This window comes from Patella vulgata, chromosome 6, assembly GCF_932274485.2.
Source record: "Patella vulgata chromosome 6, xgPatVulg1.2, whole genome shotgun sequence".
NCBI lineage: Eukaryota > Metazoa > Mollusca > Gastropoda > Patellidae > Patella > Patella vulgata.
The window spans coordinates 68868287-68895393 of NC_065884.2; the positions used below are offsets into that span (position 1 = coordinate 68868287).

The 27107-nt window shown below is 35.8% G+C and overlaps 1 protein-coding gene across 1 annotated transcript; it reads left to right on the top strand.

Annotated features, from left to right (window-relative positions):
• Positions 1 to 764: 764 nt before the first annotated feature.
• Positions 765 to 27096, top strand: LOC126824500 (uncharacterized). The gene is made up of 3 exons (XM_056101972.1): positions 765 to 897; positions 1621 to 1712; positions 27085 to 27096. The coding sequence occupies exons 1-3, from the start codon at positions 765 to 767 to the stop codon at positions 27094 to 27096; spliced, it is 237 nt and encodes a 78-aa protein (XP_055957947.1).
• Positions 27097 to 27107: the final 11 nt, after the last annotated feature.

Genomic DNA, 27107 nt, shown 5'->3' on the forward strand with positions numbered 1-27107 from the left:
TGTAGACCCATTTCCTACTATGCTGACATGGGATGATGAAAGTCAGTAAAGAGTTGTGGGTATTGTCTTTAATTCTGTGGATAGATGGAACACCCATCTTTTAACCATTTTGATATATTAACGTTAAATTCAGGCTGTTGACACCTAGCGCGGGTTTTGTTCGCGTGTGGATTGTGAGGTCAGTCCGTGTATATTTTCACATGAGAACCATTTTTCGTTCAAGAATTCCAGAGCCTTTGAGAGTATTGCGGATTTTCTTTGTTCTTAAAATTACTTAGGCTTGATAAGAAAATACCCTGTCAGTATAATCAGATATTGATCTAATCTTTGGTCTTTTCAGAAATCAGAATAGTTGATTCTCACGACTTAACATTTCTTTTAGATTTTTTTTCCTTGATGATTTTGTTCATCTAAATGTTGGAAAACTGACCCCGAGGTATTGTATCTTAGCCCAGTATCTCAATGTCAGTTCGAATGATATTTCACCTACTTTCTGCCATAATGAATATGTGGAATTCGCAAAGCTGTAATGGGTCACAATTTGAATAAGGATTTTGACGCTATGTATATATTAACGTGGAAATATTTTTATTTCTTTTGTAGTGATCCAGATCCAGTTTAGAATCATGGCTTTTAATACAACATTGAATCCTCTGGAAACCTTTGAAAGTTCATTCACCACAATGAATAATGCTAGTCTGGTGAATTCTACAGTAGATGACCAGTATTCAAACAACAGTAGTGTTGTCGGAAGTGTGGGCCTCATGACAAAAGTTACCGCAGATGCCATTCGATCGGTGATAAATTGTTATTTACTTCCACCAGTGGCCTTGTTAGGATTGATTGGTAACGTATTGAGCCTGATTATTCTTGGTGGCAAGAAAATGCGACAGTTCAGTACGAATATCGTTCTTGCTTATCTGGCCTTTATAGATACATTGTTACTGTTGATAGTATTTATGAGAAAGATACCGTGTCTTGTAGCTAAAGCTGATCCAATCACAGCTCAAAACATGGATTATGTAATGCTTAGTGCACCTGTAATATTGGAGCTCATAACCAGTCGTTTATCCAGTTTGTTGTCGTTGGTTATATGCTGTGAAAGATGTATTGCCGTTTTCACACCTCTGAAAGTGAAACTGTGGGTAACTCCCAAACGGATGATATTTTCTGTAGTAGCTGTTACAGTAATCGTAATCGGACTTGTTGCTGTGGACTTTGGTTTGGCGACAGTTAGTTTTTATTATGACAACACAAAGAACAGAACAATGGCGCGAATAACATATCAGCCATTGTATTTGGAGAACGAACAATTCTTTAATATTTACAACAACGTATTCCTAGCCGTCGTTTTGCGAATTTTGCCCATGTTTCTTATACCAATCCTGACTATAGCCATTATCACCCAGATGCGTCGAAGGATGAAATGGTTAAACGATGTCACCCATGCTACACAAAACTCAAACACAGAGAGCGACATTCAAGCAATGACCAAGATGTTGATGACTATTGTCACTATATACATCATATGCCTTCTTCCTGGAAGTATTTCCATTACTCTATCAATGATAGAGAGAAGATTCACAATACGTGGAGAATTTCGCAATACATATCGGGCAGTTAGTTCCATATCTTCGTTTCTTTCGGTTTTGAACTCATCGGCTAATTTTGTAGTTTACATAGTGATGAACAAAAAGTTTTCAGACATCCTTGTTGAGATGTTGTGTTGCTTTCGAAAGAAAAATAGAAGATATTATCATGGAAATGTTGAATCAAACGGAACAATAAGTAGCGCATTAAGTTCATAATACGTATCTCAATGACTTAAACGATAAGAATCGTGTATAATGAAATGAAATGGGGTTTAACGTCCTACTGTTCTGCTTCTATGCTGGGCTAATGAAGACGGGCATACGCCATACAGTGTGCTATGAGGGGAATTTTGCCCGGGCAGCGGCACTACGGCCTACTCTTATATAGAATTCCAACTGCCAAGGGATCTTTTACGTGCATTCCAATGTATACACGGGACCTCGGAGATGAATTGCGTATAATGCGTACATTAATATAAATGTGTTCTCATTCCGTTCTACTCCACTATACCCTGGGTTTCCACAATTTCAAATTATCTGTAGTATGTCCATTTACTGAATGATTTATGTAAATAATGTATACATTTCTAATTCATTTATATCTAATTGTATTATCAAAATCTGTAGTATTCTTTGCTGATTTCAAAATATGTATAACATCTATATGTTTGACTTTTGTTATTATTACTATTCGGTCTTTGCCTGAAATGTTTCATTCTGTTAAGTTTATTATTATTGAACTTATACTTGGCAATTAGATTCACAATTAAAATAAGACTGTCTGCGATATCACCTTAGGTGAAAACGGACGTTAAACACTAAGAAGAAGAACAACAACAACATTCACATATGCCTTCCCTATGTATCACGTGGACGTAAAACTCCGGGAACAAACGAACGATTCTCAATAAAACTCTTGAACCTACATATATAATATATATTAATATACTATTATATAATTTGTTGTTAATAAATACGCATGTAGAATAATATAGACTTCTCTCATTTAGGCTAACTCATAACCGTGTCCGATTAGAGTTACTTCCCTTTGCTAACTTCCTTTTCAATTAACGATTTATGGGATTGGTCGATAAAAATAGCACAATCATCAAGGGCGGATACTTCCATCCCCACCATAGATAAACCCAGGGGTTAGGGAAGTAGAACGGAATGAAACTACTGGGGATGCCGAGGATGAGGGTTGATATGTGAAAAGGAAGCGATTTTATATAAGCTGATAAAGCTTGTTATCGTATCCTATATTTATTATTAAGTTCGTGGGTTATTTCATATATCGACCTAAAGTAATATTTGTTTTGCATACCGACATCAATGTCCTAACTGATTTCACCTATAAGACAATGGTTTAGCCCATATCGTCTCTGATAAAATTAAGAAAACAAGTCGTAAGTTGCACGTGCATTACATTTTTAGTAACCACGTGTCACAAACTGGCATTCATTTTGTACAATCAATGTTGTCAAACGATTCGGATGCCGAACTGTTCCGAGCAAGTCAGTTTGTAGAAAATGTTGATGAAAAAGAAAACGTAGACTCTGACAAGGAGTTATTTAAAGGCTCAATACCACTCTTGTTGTAACTGAATAATATGTCCCAATCTTTATTCTGGTCAACAAATTGTACTATTTTACAATATTCGAATTAATTGATGATACTAATTTCATCTTAACACACCTAATTTAAAAAATTGGAAAAATTCAACTAAATGATTTGAAAAGCCTGACGTAAAGCTTTTCAAATGTGACTTGAATTTAAAAATATTTTTGAACCCTTTGGACAAGTAAAATAGGATTTAATGGATAATTTACACAACAGGTAGGACACTAACACATCTAGTACTTAGAATAAGGCTATTGTTTATTTTCTGGAGCTGTCAAGCCAGCAAGAGTGTTATTGTCCCTTTAAATCTAGTCAAAGTTCAGAATTTATGGAGAAAATATTAAAGGATTTAATGTACTCAGATATTCCGGATTGCGAGGGAGGTCTAAAAGAAGTATTACATCGGAACAGAATATAACACAGCTACATAACTTCAACAGGAACATATACTAAACAGAAACTAGAAAACGACAAGAACGCATCAAAGCCATTAAAAACGCAATGTCAAATTCAAAGTTTATTTACTGCAACAACTGTTAACAAATATCTGTGGATAATTTCATGATAGAATTCAATACAAATGCACAAAACTGATACCTCAGAGAACCATGAAACAAAGCAGGGGTCCGCTGAAGTCAATATCGGGTATGTCCACCCCGAGCTCTTACACATGCCTGAAGTCGCCTTGGCATGGACTGGCACAGATGTCTCACTACACGCTGTAGGATTGTTTGCCAATGATTTTGGAGTGCCTGTGCCAACTCTGCAACAGCTGCGATCTTGAGCAGCGGTTGTTACAGGTGGCGCTCCAGGTCGGGGTCGATCGGCAACTCTTCCAGTGGCGTGGAAGCGTTGTCTGAGGCGAGCAATGGTCGATGGGTGGACATTCAAGTGTCTTGCGACGGCGACCTGTAAAGCCCCCCGATCCGGCGTGGCATTTTTCCGAAGTGATGAATGTTGAAATTTTGATCTGTATTTAAAGGGCCAGAATGCACGCGCAAAACGTGAGGGACTGCTTAAAATCGTATAAAAAGACAAGTGTTGCGTTTGCGCGAACAAAGTTTATTACCGAGAACTGATATTGGGTTCAAACCCAGAACTCTACAAAAAGAGACCCATCACAACCTTCACCCATGTGCCATAAGGAAAGCCCAAGAAAACGTTTACCAGAAATATTTCAAGAATAGGCATTGCGCTTTTAATGGCTTTGAGTGCATGATGATAATTATAGATGTAAGCGCCTTAGAGGCAGATGTGTTTTATGTGCTCTGTGTATTTGAGTCTTTTTTTTTTATTGTGTTGCTTGTGTTGGGTCATTGTGATTTTTAGCATAGAACATACAGGAACACGTTACTACCAAACTTTTACTCTTTTGGGATATATTTTATAAGATATTTGCAAAACTGTATTTTATATTTTCTGATTGTATACAAAAGGGACAAATGATCACCTCAAGTTCTCAGTATAGGAGCAGAACAGTAGGACGTTAAATCCCATTTCATTTCAATTCTACTCACAAACAACCTTTAATCCACCCCAACTGATCAACAGTAATCATCATTCCCCTCGTGTTCGAAGTAGAGGGGTCAGAGGTGGAAGGCAATGGGATAGAAAGATCAAAGTGATTACAACTAACAGAACTAACCCATTCAAGGCACACAGGGAAGTAAATTTTCTAATCTTTACAAAATACCAACCAATAAACATATTGAAGAGAGAGAGAGAAATGGGGTTTAACGTCCACTCGACACAAACTAGGTCATTTCGGGACTAACATATGGTTTAATTTTATTTCAATAATTCGCTTGCGCGTAGGGGTCTTTAGCAGTGGGAGGAGAAACCCGAGGACCCGGAGAAAACCCACGAGGTTGGACAGGCGACCCTACTCCTTGTCACGTACAACCGGGGATTCGAAACCACGCCAGTCGACTCAATGACAGACGTTATGATACAGCGCGTGCACGCTAACCTTTCAGCCATCCAACCCCCCAACATATTGAAGAACTGCCATATAAACCCAAGATCTCAGATTCCATTGTGTTTACTTAATGCACAATCTGTGAAAACAAAACTGATGAATTGGTATATGATAATGGTATATTATCATATATGATAATGATCCTGACATTTTTATTTTAACTGAAACGTGGTTAAAGTCAACAGATAACTTTGTAATAAACCAACTCATCCCTGAAAATTACGTTTTTTCACTTGCAAACAGAGAATGCAGGAATGGGGGTGGTATCGCCGTTGATTTTTTTAATTTGTTCACAACCAAAGTTGATACTATACGATCAGGTCTTGGAACAATGCCACTCGCTGACTCTCAGGATAGTAATAGTTACTCTGGCGTTACCATTTCGCTGTGGGTGCTCCGAAGTTATGGAATTCAATATCAAACGAAACCAAAAGCGCAAATTCTATTAAAGGTTTTTAACAAGTATCTCAAAACTGAACCTTTTTATCAAATATTCAACTGATTGAATACGTTTCTAGCTGTATTTGTGTCAGACTTTTACCCTGTGTACTAAATAATGTTCTCCATTTTTGTTTGTCTTTTATTTTATGGATTAATGTGTTGTGATTGATGTAATTTTATATTAGTTGTACTTATGTAAAGCGCCCGAGAGCAGCTTTGAGTGTATGATGATAATTAGAATTACAGACATTGCCTTAATACCTGATAATTACTTCGATTTTTAAATTAGAGACATGTCCATACAATTATGTTGATTGGCTTCTTGAACTACTGGAAAACATGTCATTATCTGCGATATTTATTGGATTGGAATCAGATCTGCTGTTCAACGCTCATTGATGATTAAATCAAACCAGTGGCTGCCAGGTAGGATACGCCCACATTTTGCAAGGGATGGGTAGAGAACAAGCTAAAACCAAAAATTATTTTTTGTTCAATCAGGGGTCATAATCTAGAAAGTTATGGTCTGAAATGTGCAAATATCAAAAGGGGCTGAGATTTTTGGAATATAAAGATATGCTTTAAGTTTTATCAAAATTGGATAAAAATTGTGACCTCTAGAGGGTCCATAACCTTTGTATTGCATACTTATACACAATTTGCGTACAAAGAGAGGCCATGTTGTCGGGCAGTTTCATTTCGATTTTCCCGAAATTCCAATTCAACCTTCATTATGGTGGAATGGTGATATATCTAAACGGTTTTTAAAATCGGAAAAAAAATTATGACCATTATAGAATATACAAGTTACCTTCGGATATGTGAGATTATCAAAAGGAACCAAGATCTTTATGATAAAAACATATATTTAAATCGGATTAAAATTGTGACCTCTACAGGGTCCACAACCTTGATATACCATATTTTTTTTTTTTAGACTATTCGCCATTTTGTCCTGCAATTTTGGTCCGATTTTCACGAAATTCGTAGACAACCTTTATTACGGTGTAACGGTGATATAATCAAACGGTTTTTAAAATCGGATAATTAAATTGTGACCTCCGGAGGGACCACAAGCTGAAAAAAGGCGATTTTTCGTATAATCAGGGACCGTAATTCAAGAAGTTACGATCCGATATGCGCAAATATCGAAAGGATTCTACGATCATTAGGTTATAAACATGCATTTCAAGTTTCATCAAAATAGGATTAAAATTGTGACCTCTATAGGGTCCACAACCTTGATATACCATATTTTTTTTTTTTTTTTTTTTTTTGTACATCATTTTATTAACCATACTAATTAGAGACAATGATATTTTTGTACTTCAATGGCTAGCTTTTTAAACTGAATCAAATTTACAATCTTATCGTTTACATACGTCACATATTGAATAGCTTTCAGATTGGTAAAAAATAAAAGTGTCGATTTCATTCATTTCGATGTTTTGATTGCTTTGTCAAGCGTATATCCATCTACATGAAAACGGTTAGGCTCACAAGCAGAGCCGATATTGGAATATAATTTATTTCGTATTATAACTCTAAACCACAAAATAATGAACTTAATTTTGAAAAATATGTTAAAAATAACCCAAACCACGTCCAATCAAAAAATTATTTTTAAACAAATGACGAAGAATTCCAAATCGTGTAAAAATTAGCAGTGTAAATAAAGGATCATTTTCAGGTTGAATTTGAAAACCCCCGGATGTTTCTTACTATTACATAGACTTGACCGTTGTAACAAGAAAAACAAAATAACAAGTTTAGAAATGAAATAAGGGTTTAACGTCCTACTTTTCTGCATCGACTGAGCTAATGAAAACCGAATACACCATACAGTGTGCTATGAGGATAAATTTCCCCTGACAGCGGCACTACACTCTTATATTGAATTCTAAATGTCATTGGATCTTTTACATGTACGTAAATGTGTAAACGGGATGAAATATTGTTATTTTTGAAGATTTTGACTTTCAAAACCCGTTACAAATGGGTTGATTAAGCCAAAAATGCCAACAAAAATTGTTCTATCATCTCCGTTCTGAAAACGAGGCAAGAATTGCAACTTGTTTAATGTTGCCTTGTTTAATTTGTCAATAGAAGCCATCTATCATTTTTTTAGAGTAATCTCAAGTTTTTTTTTTTTTCACTTTATTTACGTCAGATTTCCACAAGCATATATTAAGTACATTTATATCTTGAATGATAAAATACATTATTCTATATAAATGGTGAGTCGCAGGGTTCCTACTATACACAGATCTAAGTACATAAATCCATCAATGGGGAATCGTTATGGAGGCAATCTGTTAATTCTTAAAAAGATATTTCCATTTATTTGTGTATAATTCTGGAGATATCTCAATCTCCATTTTAGCATGCTCTACTAAAAAGCTTTCATACTTATTAATATTGAGCATTTCGTTTCGTAGTTTAGCCCGATATATATAGAATTTAGTTAAAATAATTACATGATTAATGAAAATCCATTCAGTATTACTTATATAATTTGATTTGTTAGTTAGACCAAGGTGTATTATATGTGTTTTTATATTTATCTTTATATTACCACGATCTAGGATAGTATGAAGATGATTCCATATTATTTGTGAAAATGGGCAAAGGACAAAGAGATGTTCTACATTTTCAATATTAGATAGACAGAAAGTGCAGAGTGTGTTATCAACTTTTCTAATTTTGAATAATTTATCATTTGTGAATATAATCCTATGGAGATATTTGTATTCAAAACTCCTCAGTTTTGTACTAAGACATACAGTGTTTATTATTTTGAATATATTTTCTACGTCTAAATCACTTAACTCGGTATCTAGAATGTGTTCCCATTCTTTAATGGCTTTTGGCCTGCTGAACTTTGCTTGTATTCGGCTATCATAAATATTTTTTAAGTTTACGTTGTGAAAATGGGTATTGTATATTTTGTAAAAATTAGTATTTATATCTTCCAAGGGAGTTCTATTACAATTAAAATTTGTATGTACCGCACTTTCAAACTCGCTCGCTTCCTGTACATACTGCAAGATACACTTTTCTATTCCTTTTAAGATAAATTGATGTTTTTCTAAATATTGATTATCGATCTTATTTATTTTATCAAAATATTCACTAACGTACCGAATATTATTGTTAAAAAGAAAGTTTAAAAATATAGTTTTATTATTAATCTTTATATTTGTATTATTCCAAATAATTTGATTTTCAGTGTGGGCAATGTTCTTTATATGCGTTGTGTAGATTGTATACCAGTTGGCATACAGGTTTTTATAAAAAGGAATTTTTAGATTTAACTTATCTGGAAAGTTGCATGCAGGTAATAAATTTCCACCATATTCAGCCATAATGAATTCATATGGTATGAGCCATGTTTGGATTGGTGACTGATATATTTTTTTAATCCAAAAAATGCTATTACATATTAGGAATTCTTTTAAGTCAATAATTTTTAATCCGCAATTTTTATTTTTTTGTATAAGAATGTCTCGCTTTATTCTGTCAGGACCGTTCCATATAAATTTGTAAAAAATTGTGTTTAGTTGTTGAATAGTAGAATCCGGTACTGGATTAACAGTGGCCGGGTAAAGAATTCTTGGAATGCAGAATGTTTTAATTATTTGTATTTTTCCAATTAAAGATAATTTATGTTTATCCCATACTTTTAATATTTGTTCTATTTCATTTATTTTATTTCTAAAGTTTAATTCACTAGTAATTTGAGTATCTTTTGAAAAAAGGATCCCGAGGATTTTTATAAATTTTTCGCATAATACTATACCGGTTGATTTTAATTTTTGCATTAAATTCATATCACAGCTATTTAAATCTATTGCTTCTGTTTTATTAACGTTAATTATAAGCCCCGAAACTAAACCGAAAAGTCGCAAAACCTCAAGCAAATGTCGTGCAGAGCTAAAATCTTTTAATAATGCCGTTATATCATCAGCAAAGGCTACAACTTTTATGGATTTTTGACCAAATTTTATTCTATTTATATTTATATCGTCTCTAATAGCGCATAACAACAGTTCTATGATCAAATTAAAAAGATTGGATGACATTGGATCGCCTTGTCGTACACTCCGTTTTACATGAAAATAAGGGGTTGTAAATCCATTGTTTATTACACAACAGGTGATATTTTTGTAAAGGGTTTTTATCCATCTAATAAAGTTACGTCCGAAACCGTACGACGATAAAGCTTGTATTAAAAAGTTATGGTTTATGCTATCGAAGGCTTTTTGGAAATCTATAGCCAAAAGAAAGCCTATTATTCTTTTTTGTTTCGCAAGATCGAAACAGTCGGAGATAATACGGGTATTTTCATGAATGTGGCGACCTGGTATAAACGCGGACTGATTTGGGTGTATTAATTGGTTCAAAAATGGTATTAATCTATTAGACAAAACTTTGCTTATCAGCTTCACATCGACATTAATAAGCGTAATGGGTCTCCAGTTAGTTAAGCATGTTCTATCTTTATTACCTTTAGGAATGAGTTTAATAACTGATTGACGTTGTGTTACGGATAAAGATTCTTCTTCAAAGCTACAGTTATACGAGTCTAATAATAATACATAAATATCTGGCCAAAAATGTCGATAAAATTCAATTGTGATACCATCATTTCCTGGAGATTTATTTATTTTAAACGAGTTTAAGGCCTTCTGAAGTTCGAAATAGTCAACTTTGAATTCAAATAAATCCTTCTGGTATTCATTTAGCCTTTCTACGGGTCTAAAATTTGTTATAAAATTGTTTTCCTTTTTAAAAGACGTATCTTTCGACGCATATAAATTTTTATAAAATAGAAATATTTCATCCGAAATTTCAATGGGGTCAAATTTAGCAGAATCGTCTGATTTTTTAAGCTTATTTATTGTCGTAGCACATTTTCTATCTTTTTCTAAGTTTAAAAATAATTTTGTGTTTTTTTCACCATTTTCATACCAGTTTTGTTTAGATCTAATAATTGCTCCTTGCGTCTCATCAATGTAAATTTTATCTAATGATTGTTTAACTTCAGTATATTGATCATAAAGTTTTTCGATAATTTTGTTGTCACAAGGTTCCTGTTTACTGATAAGGGATTCAATCTTGACCAGTTCTTCAATTAGACTATTTTTTACAGCTTTTTTAAGTTTTTGTTTCTTTTTGGAATATCCTATAGAAGATTCCTTTATCTTAAATTTAATGAAGTCCCATAAACCATTTTTATTTTGTTTGTCAAAATATTTACTTTTCCATATCGGTATTGATGATTTTATCATTTTAGTATATGTCTTGTCTTTTGTTAGCGAAGAGTTAAATATCCACAGATTTGGTCCGCGTGGATAATTGTTTATTTTGATATGTAAATGAATTGATGAGTGATCAGTAAAGGAAGTTGGCTTTATTGTACATGATTTTATACAATCTTGAAGTTTTTCCGATATCAGCCAAAAATCGATTCGACTTTGTATGAAAGGCTTCCTTTGTTTCCAAGTAAAACGCTTATTATTTTGATTTAGATTTCTGAATATATCTAAGAGGTTAAAATAATTAATTATATTGAATATGGCAGTTTGGCCTTTTCTTTTCAGTTTATAATTGCCGCCATATTTATCAAGTTGAACATTTAGGACATTATTAAAATCTCCGCCAATTACCATTGAGAACGTGTCAATTTCACTACATAGCTGTTGTAAAGATTTAAGTAATCTTGTATAATAAATGTACTGGTCATTGTCAGATATAGGGCTATATGTATTGACTAAAACTAAGATATCATTATAGACACTTATTACTAAAATGTTAAAATAACCTTTTTCATCGGATTCGTTTTTAATAACATTTATGTTATTGTTACTTTTTAAAAAAATAGCTGTCCCTGCTGAGTTGGTTCTACTATGTGAAAACAATATGCGATCAGCCCATTCGTTCTGCCAATCGGTTTCATCGCATACACTGCTGTGAGTTTCTTGAAGGAAATTAATAGCACATGATTGTTCGTTTAACCAATTAAATATCTTTTTTCTTTTTAAAGCATTTCGAATTCCTCTTACATTGATGGACAGAAGTTTAATTGACGTCATTTAATACTATTTAAAAGTAAATAAACAAATTTAAAGCTATGGAGGAGATAATAGACCTGTGTGTATGGAAGCCCATTTTGAGAAAATAATTGTATGTAATAATAATAATAATACAGTAATAACAATAAACAAAGCATAGTATTTACAATCATAATTACAAAACATGTTGAGACTGAAACAGGCTTTTGCGAAGCTTCGCTATGTACAGAACGAGTCACAATTAGAAGAGAAACATATATACAGACACATGGTAGACAACAAGTTAAATAACTTGTGAGCAGAGTAATGCTCATGTATTGCTCCTTTGGCAGAGAAGAAGAAAAAAAAAAAAAAAAAAAATGTTTAAGTCAAACAGCTGTGGATGTGTATACTGTGCTGGTTGAGCGTACAATTACTTTAAATAATAACAAGTGGTATTATACTGAGTAGCTTTACTGTATTCACTGCAGTGATAGACCTATTGAATGCAAATATCATATTATGATTTTCATACTTTCAGAGCTGTACCTGACAATTTACAGGTAGCTCAGTATATGTATATGGTTCAGTAGCTACGTAATATTGACATGATGTATTGTAATATCAAAATTATATATATTATATATCTAAGATAAGCCATCGCTATGTATAATACACCGTAGCTATTGGAATATTTATAGACTGACGTGCTAAGTAGTTTTATAGTTATATATTAACAGCATTTATCAAATTCAATTACCAGACATATTTTATGCAAATTATATGTTAATTGAAGTGTCGCCGCTTCGTTTGTATGAGAAACATGACACTGGAATATACTCTACACACCTTAATACCAAATTTCATAAGAATAACAATGTGATAGTTATATTATTAAATGCATCGTGTTGTAACAAAATATCAGGAAGGTAAGATAAAAGTAGTTTCCATTTATCATTATGCGATAATTTCTTATCGAATAGATGTAGGAGTTAAATACATTACTAGGTACTAGTATTCACTGGACAAGACAATGAGTATATGATTTTCATATTGAGAAAGATTTTATCGTGCTGGAAATCTAATGAAGATTTTACTTTTCAGATTTATGAAATGTCTAAATAAATTTATAAGTTTACAGCATCTGATACCATTTGATATCTATTTGAGTTTTGGTTTACATTGCCGACTGTGTCACTTAATATCGCCCCTTTAGGTGTAGATGTTAAACCCATATCCATCAGGGACGGTTGTCTCATATGATGCGTGCTAATATCCGGTAGATAATAAGTGTTATTAGGGTGTTCACGAGTTGCAGACGACGCCTCTGGGCGACCTTGACCTTCTCGCTGATCTGCGTGTAGATGTCGTCTGGGGTTTACATTGTTTCTAAATGATAGCAAATCATCTTCACGTGTAATGAGATGTTTGCGGCCGTCAAAATTACTAACAAATATCTTCCCGTCGTAGGTCCAACAGTTTTTGATAACTTTATCTTTAAATAGATCACGTGTTGATTTGTATAATGCTGAGCGGGTTTTAGTTAGCGCCTCATTTATGTAAACCTTAGTTTTGTTCTGAATATTGTACTCCTTGAGATTTTTTTTATTTGCATATACTGAAGCCCTATCACGATAGCTAATAAAGCGTACTATGATATCTCTGTGAAACTTGCCATGTTTATCTCCAACTCTGTGGGTACGCCCAATATGTGACTTGTCAAGCTTGGTAGCACCATCTGGTAAAACATGATCGTTTATTAAAGACAACACAATATCATCAGTGCTTTCGTCAACTAACTCGCTGATGCCACTTATCTTCAGACACGTACGTCGGGAATATTGCTCTAGATCATCAATTCTTGATTCCAGATTTTCAACTTTTTCATTAAATTCGGTTAATATTTGAGGTTTAATTGAGTTCAGCCAAGAAGGATTTTATTGAGTTATCATCCTGGAGCATAGTGTCTAAAAATTCGTTTATACTGGTTGATATGTCCTGGTGACTCCTTTTTGTCTTTTTAGCTTTGTGATTCGCCATTTTAGATATATTTATGTAACAGGAAAAACACTTTACTAACCAGTGAAGACTGACTGTAATATCAGAAATGATTTACTATGAGTACTGTTTATGTGACACAGAAACAAATCTTCATCAATTTCCACATATAGTCGGAATATTACAATGTTAATCTCGTAAAATCCATCATAAATGTCGAGAAGAAATAATTCACACACATCTAGGAATATTGATAAGACTGACTGTGACCAATCACTCACCCACACTTGACACTTAGAAAGTACTACTCAGGTGAACAGATTTAGAGAGCAGCTTAAATTGACACAAAAAAAAACTCACGTTTTAACAATATCGCATAATTGTAATTTGATAATTTACATCAGAAATGGCACAGTATAACATATCCAGAAATATCACAACTTTTTAAGGCTCTATGCATGAAATTATCACTAAGAAATACATTTTTCTTCTCTGCCAGTGGAGTGTGTCAACTTTAAGCCGCCATATTTTTACACTATTCGCGTACAAGCGGCTTTCATTTTGTCCGGCAATTTTGGTCCGATGTTTACGAAATTCGAACTCAACCTTCATTACGGTGTAACGGTGATATAATCAAACAATTTTTTAAATTGGATAATAATTGTGACCTCCAAAGGGGCAACAAGCTAAAAAAGGCGAATTTTCGTACAATCAGGGGCCACAATTCCGGAAGTTACAAACCGAAATGCAAATATCGAAAGGAACCAACATCTTTGGGTTAGCAACATGCATTTCAAGTATAACCAGGGGCCATAACCCATGGAGTTTCGATCCGATACACGCCAATATCGAAAGCAACCAAGATCCTTTGGAGATAATCCTATAATTCAAGTGTCGTCAAAATCGGATAAGAATTGTGAACTGTAGAGTGTCCACAAACAATTGTGGACGGACGGACAGGGGCGACGACAATAAACGTCCACATGAAAATGTGGGCGTAAAAAAGTGGATAATCAAGACTATGTTTTATCGTACCAACTTTAGTAATGATGATCGAGACTAGGCATAAAATTGTAAAATTCTCTGTTTTTAACTATTATAGTGAGAACTGCCAGCTCCTTTATCTAATCTCCCATAATGTATCTTTAAAGGGACAATAACACTCTTGCTGGCTTGACAGCTCCAGAAAATAAAATAGCCTTACACTAAGTACTAGATGTGTTAGTGTCCTAGCTGTTGTGTAAATTATCCATTAAATCCTATTTTACTTGTCCAGAGGGTTCAAAAATATTTTTAAATCCAAGTAACATTTGAAAAGCTTTACGTCAGGCTTTTCAAATCATTTAGTTGAATTTTTCCAATTTTTTAAATTAGGTGTGTTAAGATGAAATTTATATCATCAATTAATTGGAATATTGTAAAATAGTACAATTTGTTGACCAGAATAAAGATTGGGACATATTATTCAGTTACAGCAAGAGTGGTATTGAGACTTTAAATAGAGAAGGTGTCACTAAATGCTTTGTTTCACATTCGTAATCACTTGGTTTGAAATGTTTGCCACATACATGATAGTTCTTTAGTTTCTTTGCGGGGGATCACGCCGCTAAGTGGGTAAGACGCTGGCTCGCTAGCCTGGAGGTCGGGTGTTCGATCCCTGCATTGGCCGAGAAAGTTCATCCAGATTTTCCGGCGTGGTTTCCCCTCGTCAGTGACAGCTGTCTAGTCGTTCGGATGGGACGAAAAACCGAGGCCCCGTGTGCACATTGGAGTGCACGTAAAAGATCCCTTGGCAGTTGGAATTCGATATAAGAGTGGGCCGGAGCGCCGCTGCCCGGGCAAAATTTCCCTCATAGCACACTGTATGGCATGTGTCCGTCTTCATTAGCCCAGTTTAGGAGCAGAACAGTAGGACGTTAAACCCCATTTCATTTCATTTAGTTTCTTTGCACTTGTGTTAACGGGAAAGTTCTGGTTTCTTATATTGACAAACCACCGTCATCTTATCTCTGGATCTTTTGGGAAATTGTGAAAAGGAATGCCAAGTTCACAGTTAACGTTGGTTGTACAAAATCTACAATCACAGTCTTATACTGCCCAAAACAAACCGCATATATCCTTGAGCTTCCTTGAATAGGTGGAGGTCGCTGCTAAACCGCGCTATAGAGGTTTACTTAAAATTTATATTTGAAATCTATGTAAGTTAATCTATCACATAATATTGACTGACACCAATATTGTCCTTTAAATCCATGTGATTTCTTGGTGTAAATCAAAATGTCTGGTCATAACGGCCAAAACATTGGTCAAAACGGCTAAAATATTTTAACGGTAATGGTTCAATGAACCAAACATTTAAAAAACAAAAGAAAAAAAAACAATTTTAAAATATTTTAATTTTCGAATGGTCTTAAATTATTTTATAACAATGTAGCACTACCTCTGTCATGCCCCCGTCAGACCGGATGGCGTCCTTACTGCGCTGCTGCGACCGTACAGCGACTAGAAAATGCACAAGGTCGCCGGCAAACGTAAACACAACGCGAGAAATTGTCTCAAAAAATTTACAAACTTGAAAAAAGTCTCGTTCTCTACCCCGTCAGACCGGGGTGGTACCTTTACTGCGCTGCTACGTCGACGGAAAATGGCCCCAGAGCGCGCCAAGATCGCCATAAGCGTGGTAAAAGCGTGGTGGAAACGCCAGATATCGCGAGGTGGTCCCGATGGTCGCAAATGATCGCCGAGTCACGGCTTTTTTTTTGAGCATGTTCAAAACAAACGCCAAGCTTCTGCGATCTGCCCTTGAAAGATGTGAAAACGCAATTTTTATTTAAAGTTTGTAATAATTTTGGACATTTTCGTACGTTGTGTTCACGTTTGCCTGCGACCTTGTGCATTTTCTAGTCGCCGTACGGTCGCTGTATTGTAGTAAGGACGCCACCCGGTCTAACTGGGGTATTACAACTTTCCAGGTTAGATCGCAAAGCCTTGGCGCTTGTTTTGAACATGCTTAAAACAAATGCGGTGACTAAGCGATCATTCACGGCCATGGAGACCACAGCACGATATCTGGCGTTTCCACCACGCGTTTATGGCGATCTTGGCGCTTTGCGACCATTTTCCGTCGCCGTAGCGTCGCAGTAAGGACGCCACCCCAGTCTGACGGGGGTATAACCAGTGTGGCTAGACTCGGGAAACCACTACAACACGTGGTAATCTAAAAAAAAATCCAATTCGTGTCTAACACCATTTTAGTCCCGCCCTCTCTTATAGGTGCCTATCCCAAATTGATTTACGTCATAGACTGATGACGGCAAAATACCAAATATGGAATGGGCATGCACCCTACCCCCCGCATAGATTTCTATTAACATCAATTTTCTCTACCCCACCAGTTTACCGACGGAGACCCACAACATCATATGGCTCTCCTACGACTTAACGGGGTGGTCTAATCCAAGTGGTGTCTAAAGGATATCCGAATGATGTCTATTTTCCAGCCTCTCAGTCGAGGAGGCTACGATGTTCCCCTGGGAACTCCGAATGATATCTATTTCCCAGCCTCTCAATAATGTCTAAAGAAACTTAAATCCCGCACGTTCTTTATAAAGAGGTTACGTGCATGAGTCATGTATTTCAACACAGTGTACTTATATGGGTACCTAGGAGGGCGGCTAACCACGTTTCTAAGGCATGGGATTACCATATTTGGATTATCAGACTATGATGTCATTGTCCGATTTTAAACTACCAGACATATTCTTGTTAGCCTAGTTCTTGTTGTCACTGGTACTAGCTAACAACTTCAATACATTAACCAGAGGATTTTACAGAACTTAAATAAACTCTACTGTATATATAGACCCTGTAGTATTATACATGCACTTTATATCATCCTGAAAAGAAAAACAATTAATATTAATATATGGAAAATGCATCGTTTACATATATTTAAATAATGTAGGCTAAGTAAATTTACCTGTAACCCTAACTCTTGACACTGTCTACATATGGATTGCGTAAAATGGAAAAGGCAACCACGAACATGCACCTGTGGAAAGACTTTCTATGTTGCAGCCTCAATATAGTCTATTGTTCTGCGTCGTGGCATCAAGCAAAAAATAGAGGAACCAATTTTACTTGTCTGCCAGAAAGTACAAAACCTTGTATTGACATTTTGGTAAAATAATTTAACAGTTTTGAAAGTTCCACCAATGAACCATTGTCTGGATATGGACAGTTGCTGTAGTTGCCTCTCCATTGCCAACAAAATGTGCCCTTTTCCTTTCACTGTCAAGTCTGCTTGAAAAAAAAGCCTTCTGGTATAGCTGATTATATAATCTGGAAATGAATAAAATATAACATCAAACTTAAATATAACAGTAATAACATGACATCACGGTATATATTATATTACGCGGGGAGGGGCGGGGAGGGGGGGGGTGGCCGAATGGTCTGTTGCATCATAACGTCAACTGGCGGGTTTTCGATTCTCCGATTGTACGAGTCGTTGAAATAAAATTGAACCATACCTCAGTCCCGAAATGATCTATTTTGTGCCGAGTGGGCGTTAAACTCCATTTATCTCTCTCTCTCTCTCTCTCTCTATATATATATATATATATATATTATATTATATTACCGATGTTGTCACTATTTATACTACTACCTACATTAAAATTTGGAGCCACGGTGGCTAGGCGGTTAAGACGCTGGCTCGCTAGAATGGAGGTCGGGTGTTCGATCCCTGCATTGGCAGAGAAAGTTCATCCTGATTTTCCGACGTGGTTACCCCTTGTCAGTGCTGCAGAACGGAGGGCCTGACAAGGACAGCTGTCTAGTCCTTCGGATGAGACGAAAAACCGAGGTCCCGTATATACATTGGAATGCACGTAAAAGATCCTTGGCAGTTGGAATTCGATATAAGAGTAGGCGATAGTGCCGCTGCCCGGGCAAAATTTCCCTCATAGCACACTATATGGCGTATGCCCGTCTTCATTAGCCCAGTATAGGAGCAGAACAGTAGGACGTGTTAAGCCCCATTTCATTTCATTTCATTTACATTACAATTTTGATCTTTGGGTCTGTTCAATTCTCGGACTCTATTAACAGCTCTTATGTAAATTTCTGGATTATTTCTACCGTCATCAAGCATATCGAGATCTAGATCTTATTTAACTATGGCTCTAGCTGACATAAAAATATTGCCTAATGCAGAATCTTTGACCTAGAGAATATTAAACACCATATGTAACCAACATAACTGAACATCTCAGATAAGGGGATCACGTGGCTAAGTGGATTTTCCGGCGTGGTTTCCCCTTCTCAGTGATGCAGGACGGGGGGCCTGACAAGGACAGCTGTCTAGTCCTTCGGATAAGACGAAAAACCGAGGTCCCGTGTATACATTGGAATGCACGTAAAAGATCCCTTGGCAGTTGGAATTCGATATAAGAGTAGGCGATAGTGCCGCTTCCCGGGCAAAATTTCCCACATAGCACACTGTATGGCGTATGCCCGTCTTCATTAGCCCAGCATAGGAGCAGAATAGTAGGACGTTAAACCCTATTTCATTTCATTTCATCTCAGATAAAACGTTTGGCTCATTAATGGAATGAGTGTTAGAAATAACTACTTCTCTACGGACTTAAACTCTTGCAGCTTTCCAGGTTGTGTGGGGTGACTGTGTGCATTCTTTCCATGCTCAAACGTTTTGTTCTCCAGATTTGCTTTTACTGATGCATTACACGTAATCTTATCCGTTCTCGTGATGCATGTAACTGAGCTTTTATCACCGTAGATGCTAAACGATTTCAGACAGCGACGTATAATAATATGTAACTAGGTTTTTATATTTGAAGGGGGACGGGGTGGATGGCCGAATGGTTAGCACGTGTGCGCTGTATCATACTCTCTGTCATTCGGTCATCTGGCGGGGTTTCGATCCCCCGGTTGTACGTGACAAGGAGTAGGGTCGCCTGTCCAACCTCATGGGTTTTCTCCGGGTCCTCCGGTTTCCTCCCACTGTTAAAGACCCCTACGCGCAAGCGAATTATTGAAATAAAAGTTGAATCATGTGTTAGTCCCGAAATTACCTAGTTTGTGTCGAGTGGACGTTAAACCCTATCTTTCTCTCTCTTATATTTGGACTGGGTCTGAGGGGACTCTTAACATCAATAGAGACAAGTAAATGGATTTAAGGAGTGTGAACAGGTATCGAAGTCATTAAAAGTGTAATGACCAATGTCGTCCAGTGCAGTAAAAAAACCATACCAACAATCCAGTCGATCTACGCAGGAGTTCCACTCTTAACAAGACGGTCGATATGGGTTTTTATTTCGGCCAGTTGGTGGGTTTCTGTGTCGTCCAATGCAATAAACAAATACACCAACAACCCACCCAATTTATTATCTAAACAGGAGTTCGATATGGGTTTCTATTTCGGCCACTTGGTGGGTTTCTGTGTCGTCCAATGCAATAAACAAATCCAACAACCCACTCAATTTATTATCTAAACAGGAATTCGATATGGGTTTTTATTTTGGTCACTTGGTGCGTTATCCCTTGCTGTGGTTAGCTATAGAGAAGATTAATAATGGTACCGCTTTTCTTATCACGACATCATCTTTTATAAAATATATTATTTTATGTATTATCGACTTCTTTTACTTTATCCGGGGACGTCGATAAATGAAATGGGGTTTAACGTCCTACTGGGCTACTGACGACGGAAATACAGTGTGCTAAGAGAGAAATTTTGCCCAGACAGCGGTGAAACTTCCTACTCGAAATTTAAATAATATCCTTCATATAATTATATACAGTGGTATATGCAGTCTTATTATATTCAAGGTACGGTTTGACTCAACCGGGTTCCCCCTTGTCAGTGGTGCAGGACGGAGGGTTTGGTTTAAACAATATTTTATTTCTATTCTATCATGATTATTTACAATACTGATATCGTGGATCTGAAAACAAGCCAAAGCTTATATAAATTCATCTCCATGTAAATTTCAATAACATTGATAAAATGTACAAATTCAAAGGTATTATATCTTACATTTATACAAATAAATAAATAAATATATAAATAAATGAATCATCTTCATGTTCATCATCATCGTCATTATCACCATCTAACATCAATCATCGTCGCCAGCCAATTACCCTATCTATTCAAAGGGCTTGGTTAGTTTTAAATACTTGTGAACATTACTAAAAATCACTTCGTTGTACGAGTTACTTCCGTCGGGATCGCCATATAGGAACGCTTTTGTATTTATGGATTTAAATGGGATTGTATTTAATGTTGAGTTACGCTGAGACGAATAATTTGGGCAGTACAGAAAATAATGGCCGCTGTCTTCTTGAGTGTGGCCACATCTGCATGTCGGATAATGTGAAATATGCATTAAAAATCTATGGAAGTTTAGAGCACTTTTACAATTACGAAGTCTGGAATGTATAATCTGAAATTCACGTTCTCCATAGTAATAATATTTGTGTATTTTATGATCGTTCACGCTTATCTTAATTTTGAAATTTTGTATAGTGGAGGCGTTTTGCGTATCGTAAGAAAGGCTGTTCCAAAGGTCAACTGTTGAAGGCAAAAATGAGTTTTTATAATAATTAGTGTTAGAAGCTATATTTTTCAATTCATTCTTATTACGAACAGGGTAAGGATTTACTTCAGAAATTGTAGGTGGTACTAGAAGGGGGAACCAATTTATTGACCATTTTATACATAAGAATAAGCTTGCGCGCGCTGTATCATAAAGTCTGTCATTGAGTCGACTGGCGTGGTTTCGAATCCCCGGTTGTACGTGACAAGGAGTAGGGTCGCCTGTCCAACCTCGTGGGTTTTCTCCGGGTCCTCCGGTTTCCTCCCACTGCTAAAGACCCCTACGCGCAAGCGAATTATTGAAATAAAATTAAACCATATGTTAGTCCCGAAATGACCTAGTTTGTGTCGAGTGGACGTTAAACCCCATCTCTCTCTCTCTATGATCTCTCCGGCGTTCTCGTAGCGGTTTTATACCCACATCGTTAAGCATCTTAGTGACGCTGCTTCACGTGAGTAATCCGATGTTATGAATCGTCCTGCGGATCTTTGTACCTTCTCAAGGGATAGAATGGCCGTTTGACTGTGCGGGTCTCATATTGATGAGAAATATTCCAACACTGAGCGTACTAGACATTGGTAAGCTGTAATCTTAAGAGATCTAGGACACTTGCGTAGATTAAGCCTAAGGAATCCCAATGTGGAATGAGCTTTATTAACAGTCTTATTTATGTGTTTACTCCATTTCAATGAATTACTGATGATGACTCCTAGGTATGGGTTATTGTCTACTTCTTCTAAAATGGTATCACATAGTTGGTAGATGTAGGTGCTTGGTTTTTTGGATCTTGATACTCTCAGAATATAACATTTTTTAGCATTGAATGATATTCCCAATTCTTTGGCCCATATTTCCAGCAGGGATTGTAGGTCGGATTGTAGTTGATAATGGTCTTCAAGAGAATTTATGGCTCTGTAGAGTAGGCAGTCATCTGCAAATAGCCTAACTGTTGATTTGACTTTTAGGGGAAGATCATTGATATGAATGAGGAAGAGAGTTGGTCCTAAACAGGTCCCTTGGGGCACTCCTGATTCGACTCGCACAGATGACTATGTTTTGCCCTCTACCACTATACACTGAGTTCTATTAGTTAAGAAGGAATTAATCCATGTTAAGAGTTCTGGGGCCTGTTTCACGAAATTTTAACTAAAGATAAAATCCAAATTTTAGAAGATACTTCAATTTTGACTGACTAAGCACTAAAATCAATCTAATATTATCCAATCAAATTACTAAAATTTGGATTTTATCTTAGTTAAAATTTCGTGAAACAGCCCCCAGTGTTGACACCATAGCTTTCAAGTTTATATAGGAGTTTCTTATGAAACGTCAGCGTAATCGAATAAGGGCAAAATAAATGCATTGTAAATACTCTCTAAAGACTTACGAGAAATACGATATTTTAAGCCACGGAGACAGTCAATAGAGCGTTTAACTTTAAATATTACATATTCAATATAGTTATCCCACTGACAATTAGTTTGCAAAATAAGGCCAAGGTGTTTGTGGTATATCGATTCCTTAATTCTTACATTGTTAAAGTTTAATTCAAAAGAGGTTTGGGATTGTTTTGTAGAGAATGTCATGGAAACTGTTTTTAGAGGGTTAAATCTTACTTTCCATTTGGTCGACCAGCTGTTAATCAAATTCAGATCTAAATTTATTACATTTTCACATTCGCCTGGGTTTTCAATAGTTAGATACAACGACGTATATTAGAAGTGATATTGTCAGTAATGTCATTGATAAAAATAAGGAAAAGAAGTGGGCCCAAAACTGATCCTTGGGGAACACCTGCAGTTATATTATTTAAATTAGAGCTTTCACCTTTAATAACTACTGATTGTTTTCTATTCGTCAAATAATCTAATATAATTTCATTTCATTAAAAGTTTACCTTGGATACCGATACAACTTAGTTTATGAATCAGACCCTTATGCCACACACGGTCGAACGCTTTACTAATATCACAAAATATAACTTTTACTTCTTACCGTTATCGAGAGCTGACGAAATATAATCATATATGTCAATTAATTGATAAATAGTACAGTCATTTATTCTGAATCCCGATTGGCGAGGGCTTAATAAATGATTGGTTAATAGAAAATTGTGTATATCTTTGTAAATTAGTCTTTCAGAGATTTTTCCAAGTAGACTTAATAATGATATAGGTCTATAATTCGCGGGATCGTGAATATCACCTTGTTTAAAGACTGGAACTACGATAGCCTGTTTCCATATGTTCGGAAATACAGTTGTATTGTGTAGGAAATTAAACAATGCGGAAAGGGGTTGGCTTAATGACGTAGCACAATTTTTCAAAATAATGTTGTTAACTCTGTCAGGTCCACTGGCTTTATTTGTCGAAAGTGGGATCAGCTGATCGCGTACCTTAGCCGCTGTGTAAACTGGCTGTTCAATTTCAGTCGGATTAACATAAAGTTCCGGTGGCTCATCGTTAGCATCCTCAAGATGAGACTGACTCCAAAAATAATCGTTTAAAATATTAGTTTTTTCAAAATCACCATAAAAAAGTCTATCATTAACTTTAAGGGTAGGGATTTCCGTGGAGGATTTGCCGGTATGAAAAGCAAGCCCTTTTATCAAATCTGTCAGAGTTAATTTTATTATCAATGTTATCGTAGTATTGCCTTTTACATGTTCTTACTTCAGATATAACAAAATTTCTGTATTCACGAAATTATTTCCATGTATCGAGACTATTATGGGGTTTAGCACTGATATGAATTTTATTACGTTTGCGTATTATACGTCTCAGGTAACCGTTCATCCAAGGGTTTGACAAGAACAGCTGTCTAGTCGTTCGGTTGAAACAAAAAGCTGTGTTCCCGTGTATACATGTACATTGGCATTGGTCCCGTGCACGTAAAAGATCCCTTTGCAGTTGGTATTCGGTATAATTTCCCGCAAGTGTGGACGGACAGGCGTCCGGACGTCCAGACGAACAGGGGCGACGACAATATACGTCCACATAAAAATAGCGTTCTCAAATAGCGATAAAATATGGTATATCAAGGTTGTGGACCCTATAGAGGTCGCAATTTTTATCCGATTTTGTTGAAACTTGAAATGTAAGTTTATAACACAAAGATCTTGGTTCCTTTCGATATTTGCGCATATCGGACCGTAACTTCATGAATTATGGCCCCTGATTGTACGCAAAAACGCGTTTTTTGGCTTGTGGACCCTATAGAGGTCATAATTTTTATCCGATTTAAACAACCGTGTTAATATATCACCGTTACACCCTAAGGACGGCTGAGATCGAATTTCGTGAAAATCGGCCAAAAACTGACAGACAAAATGGACGCCGTTCGTTCTCAAATAGCGTAAAAAATATGGTATATCAAGGTTGTGGACCCTATAGAGTTCACAATTTTTATCCGATTTTGTTGAAACTTGAAATGTAAGTTTATAACACAAAGATCTTGGTTCCTTTCGATATTCGCGCATATCGGACCGTAACTTCCTGAATTATGGCCCCTGATTGTACGCTAAAACGTGTTTTTTGGCTTGTGGACCCTATAGAGGTCATAATTTTTATCCGATTTAAAAAAACGTGTTAATATATCACCGTTACACCATAAGGACGGCTGAGTTCGAATTTCGTGAAAATCGGCCCAAAACTGACAGACAAAATGGCCGCCGTTCGTTCTCAAATAGCGTAAAAATATGGTATATCAAGGTTGTGGACCCTATAGAGGTCACAATTTTTATCCGATTTTGTTGAAACTTGAAATGTAAGTTTATAACCCAAAGGTCTCGTTTCCTTTTGATATTCGCGCATATCGGACCGTAACTTCCTGAATTATGGCCCCTGTATGTACGAAAAATCACGTTTTTAGCTTGTGGACCCTATAGAGATCATAATTATTATCTGATTTAAAAAATCATATTATTATATCACCGTTACACCCTAAGGACAACTGAGTTCGAATTTCGTGAAAATCGGCCAAAAACTGACAGCTAAAATGGCCGCCCTTCGTTCTCAAATAGCATAAAAATATGGTATATCAGAGGTTACAATTTTTATCCGATTTTGTTGAAACTTGAAATGTAAGTTTATAACACAAAGATCTTGGTTCCTTTCGATATTCGCGCATATCAGACCGTAACTTACTGAATTATGACCCCTGATTGTACGAAAAATCGCGTTTTTAGATTGTGGACCCTATAGAGGTCATAATTTTTATCCGATTTAAAAAAACGTATTATTATATCACCGTTACACCCTAGGGACAACTGAGTTCGAATTTCGTGAAAATCGGCCTAAACTGATCGACAAAATGGCCGCCCCCTCGTTCTCAAATTGCGTAAAAATATGGTATATCAGGGTTGTGGACCCTGTAGAGGTCACAATTTTTATCCGATTTTGTTGAAACTTGATATGTAAGTTTATATCTCAAAGATCTTTGTTCCTTTCGATATTTGTGCATATCGAATTGTAATTTCCTGAATTATGGCCCTTGATTGTAGGAAAAATCACTTTCCTTTTAGCTTGTTTTCTATCCATCTCTCGAAAATGTGGGCGTATACTGCCTGGCAGCCGCTGGTTAGTAAATCATTTTCCACCAAAAGTATTAAGGTATATGTTTTAGAGGCTGTAGCCTAGAGACCGCTGCCAGCCATAAATCAACTGAATAGTTTTTTTCATTTGCAAATGCTGATTCAAAGTAGCCATATATATATATATATATATATATATATATCCAAAATTATTAGCACAACCGCAAAGCTGCACTACTTTGTTTCACGGTAAATGATGAAAAGATAAAAAAGGTATGCCGACACAAACTGATTTCAGCACTGGTTTAATAACATTTTAAAGTACTTTTCGTCCGTCTTGGGACTATTCATAAATAATGTCATTGTATAAAGATGGACAGTATAGTATATTTATACATATTTACATAGTAACACTGTGGTTTTAATTGGCTATAGTTACCATTGTCTATGGTTACATAGTATATCGTTAACTAATAGAAACATGTACACACATGTGTTAATCTGTAGTATATGGGGTTCACTTTATGAACAATGAGTTTAAGATAATCATGGGGTAGGTTTAAGAAAATTAATGAAGCTAATGGCCAATTGTTACTTATTGACTATTAAGTCGAGGAACATATTTTTTAATAAAATGGTTTTCCATTAATTTCCTTTTCGTGGTGTCATCGACTTTCATTTTATAAAAAGGGAAAATTTGGAATTTTACTTGTAGGTGTTGTGCACATTTAAAAATATGTCTATTTACAAATAAGGGCCCATTTTCAATATTACAATCCCGTCGATGGTTGCGTACTTTATCCCGTAGATGCGTGGACGTCTCTCCTATGTAAAAATTTAGACACCCATTGCAAGTCAAGACATATATGAGATTTTTTGTGTCACAATTCATATTGTCGTTGACACTAAATGTAAATTTAGGAAAATTATATTTGCTATTTGGCGTAATATGGTTGCAACATTTACATCGAAGATCCGGGCATTTAGATACATAAAAGCCGGTCCTTGTGATAGATGAATTGAATTTTGCTTTGGTTAGGAGACGCTTCAGATTAGGTGGCTGTCTTTGTGATTTAATGAATTGAACCTTATCAAATTTAATTCTGAGGTTGTCGTTTGATGCCAGGATTGCCCTACATTGTTTTAAAGAAGTTGGGATGTTGGGGGTTATGAGTAGCGACAAAGGTAATGATATTATCCGAACTGTCTTTTATATATATATATTATATATATAAATATATATTTGTAGTATGCTGGCTAAGGCAAATATAA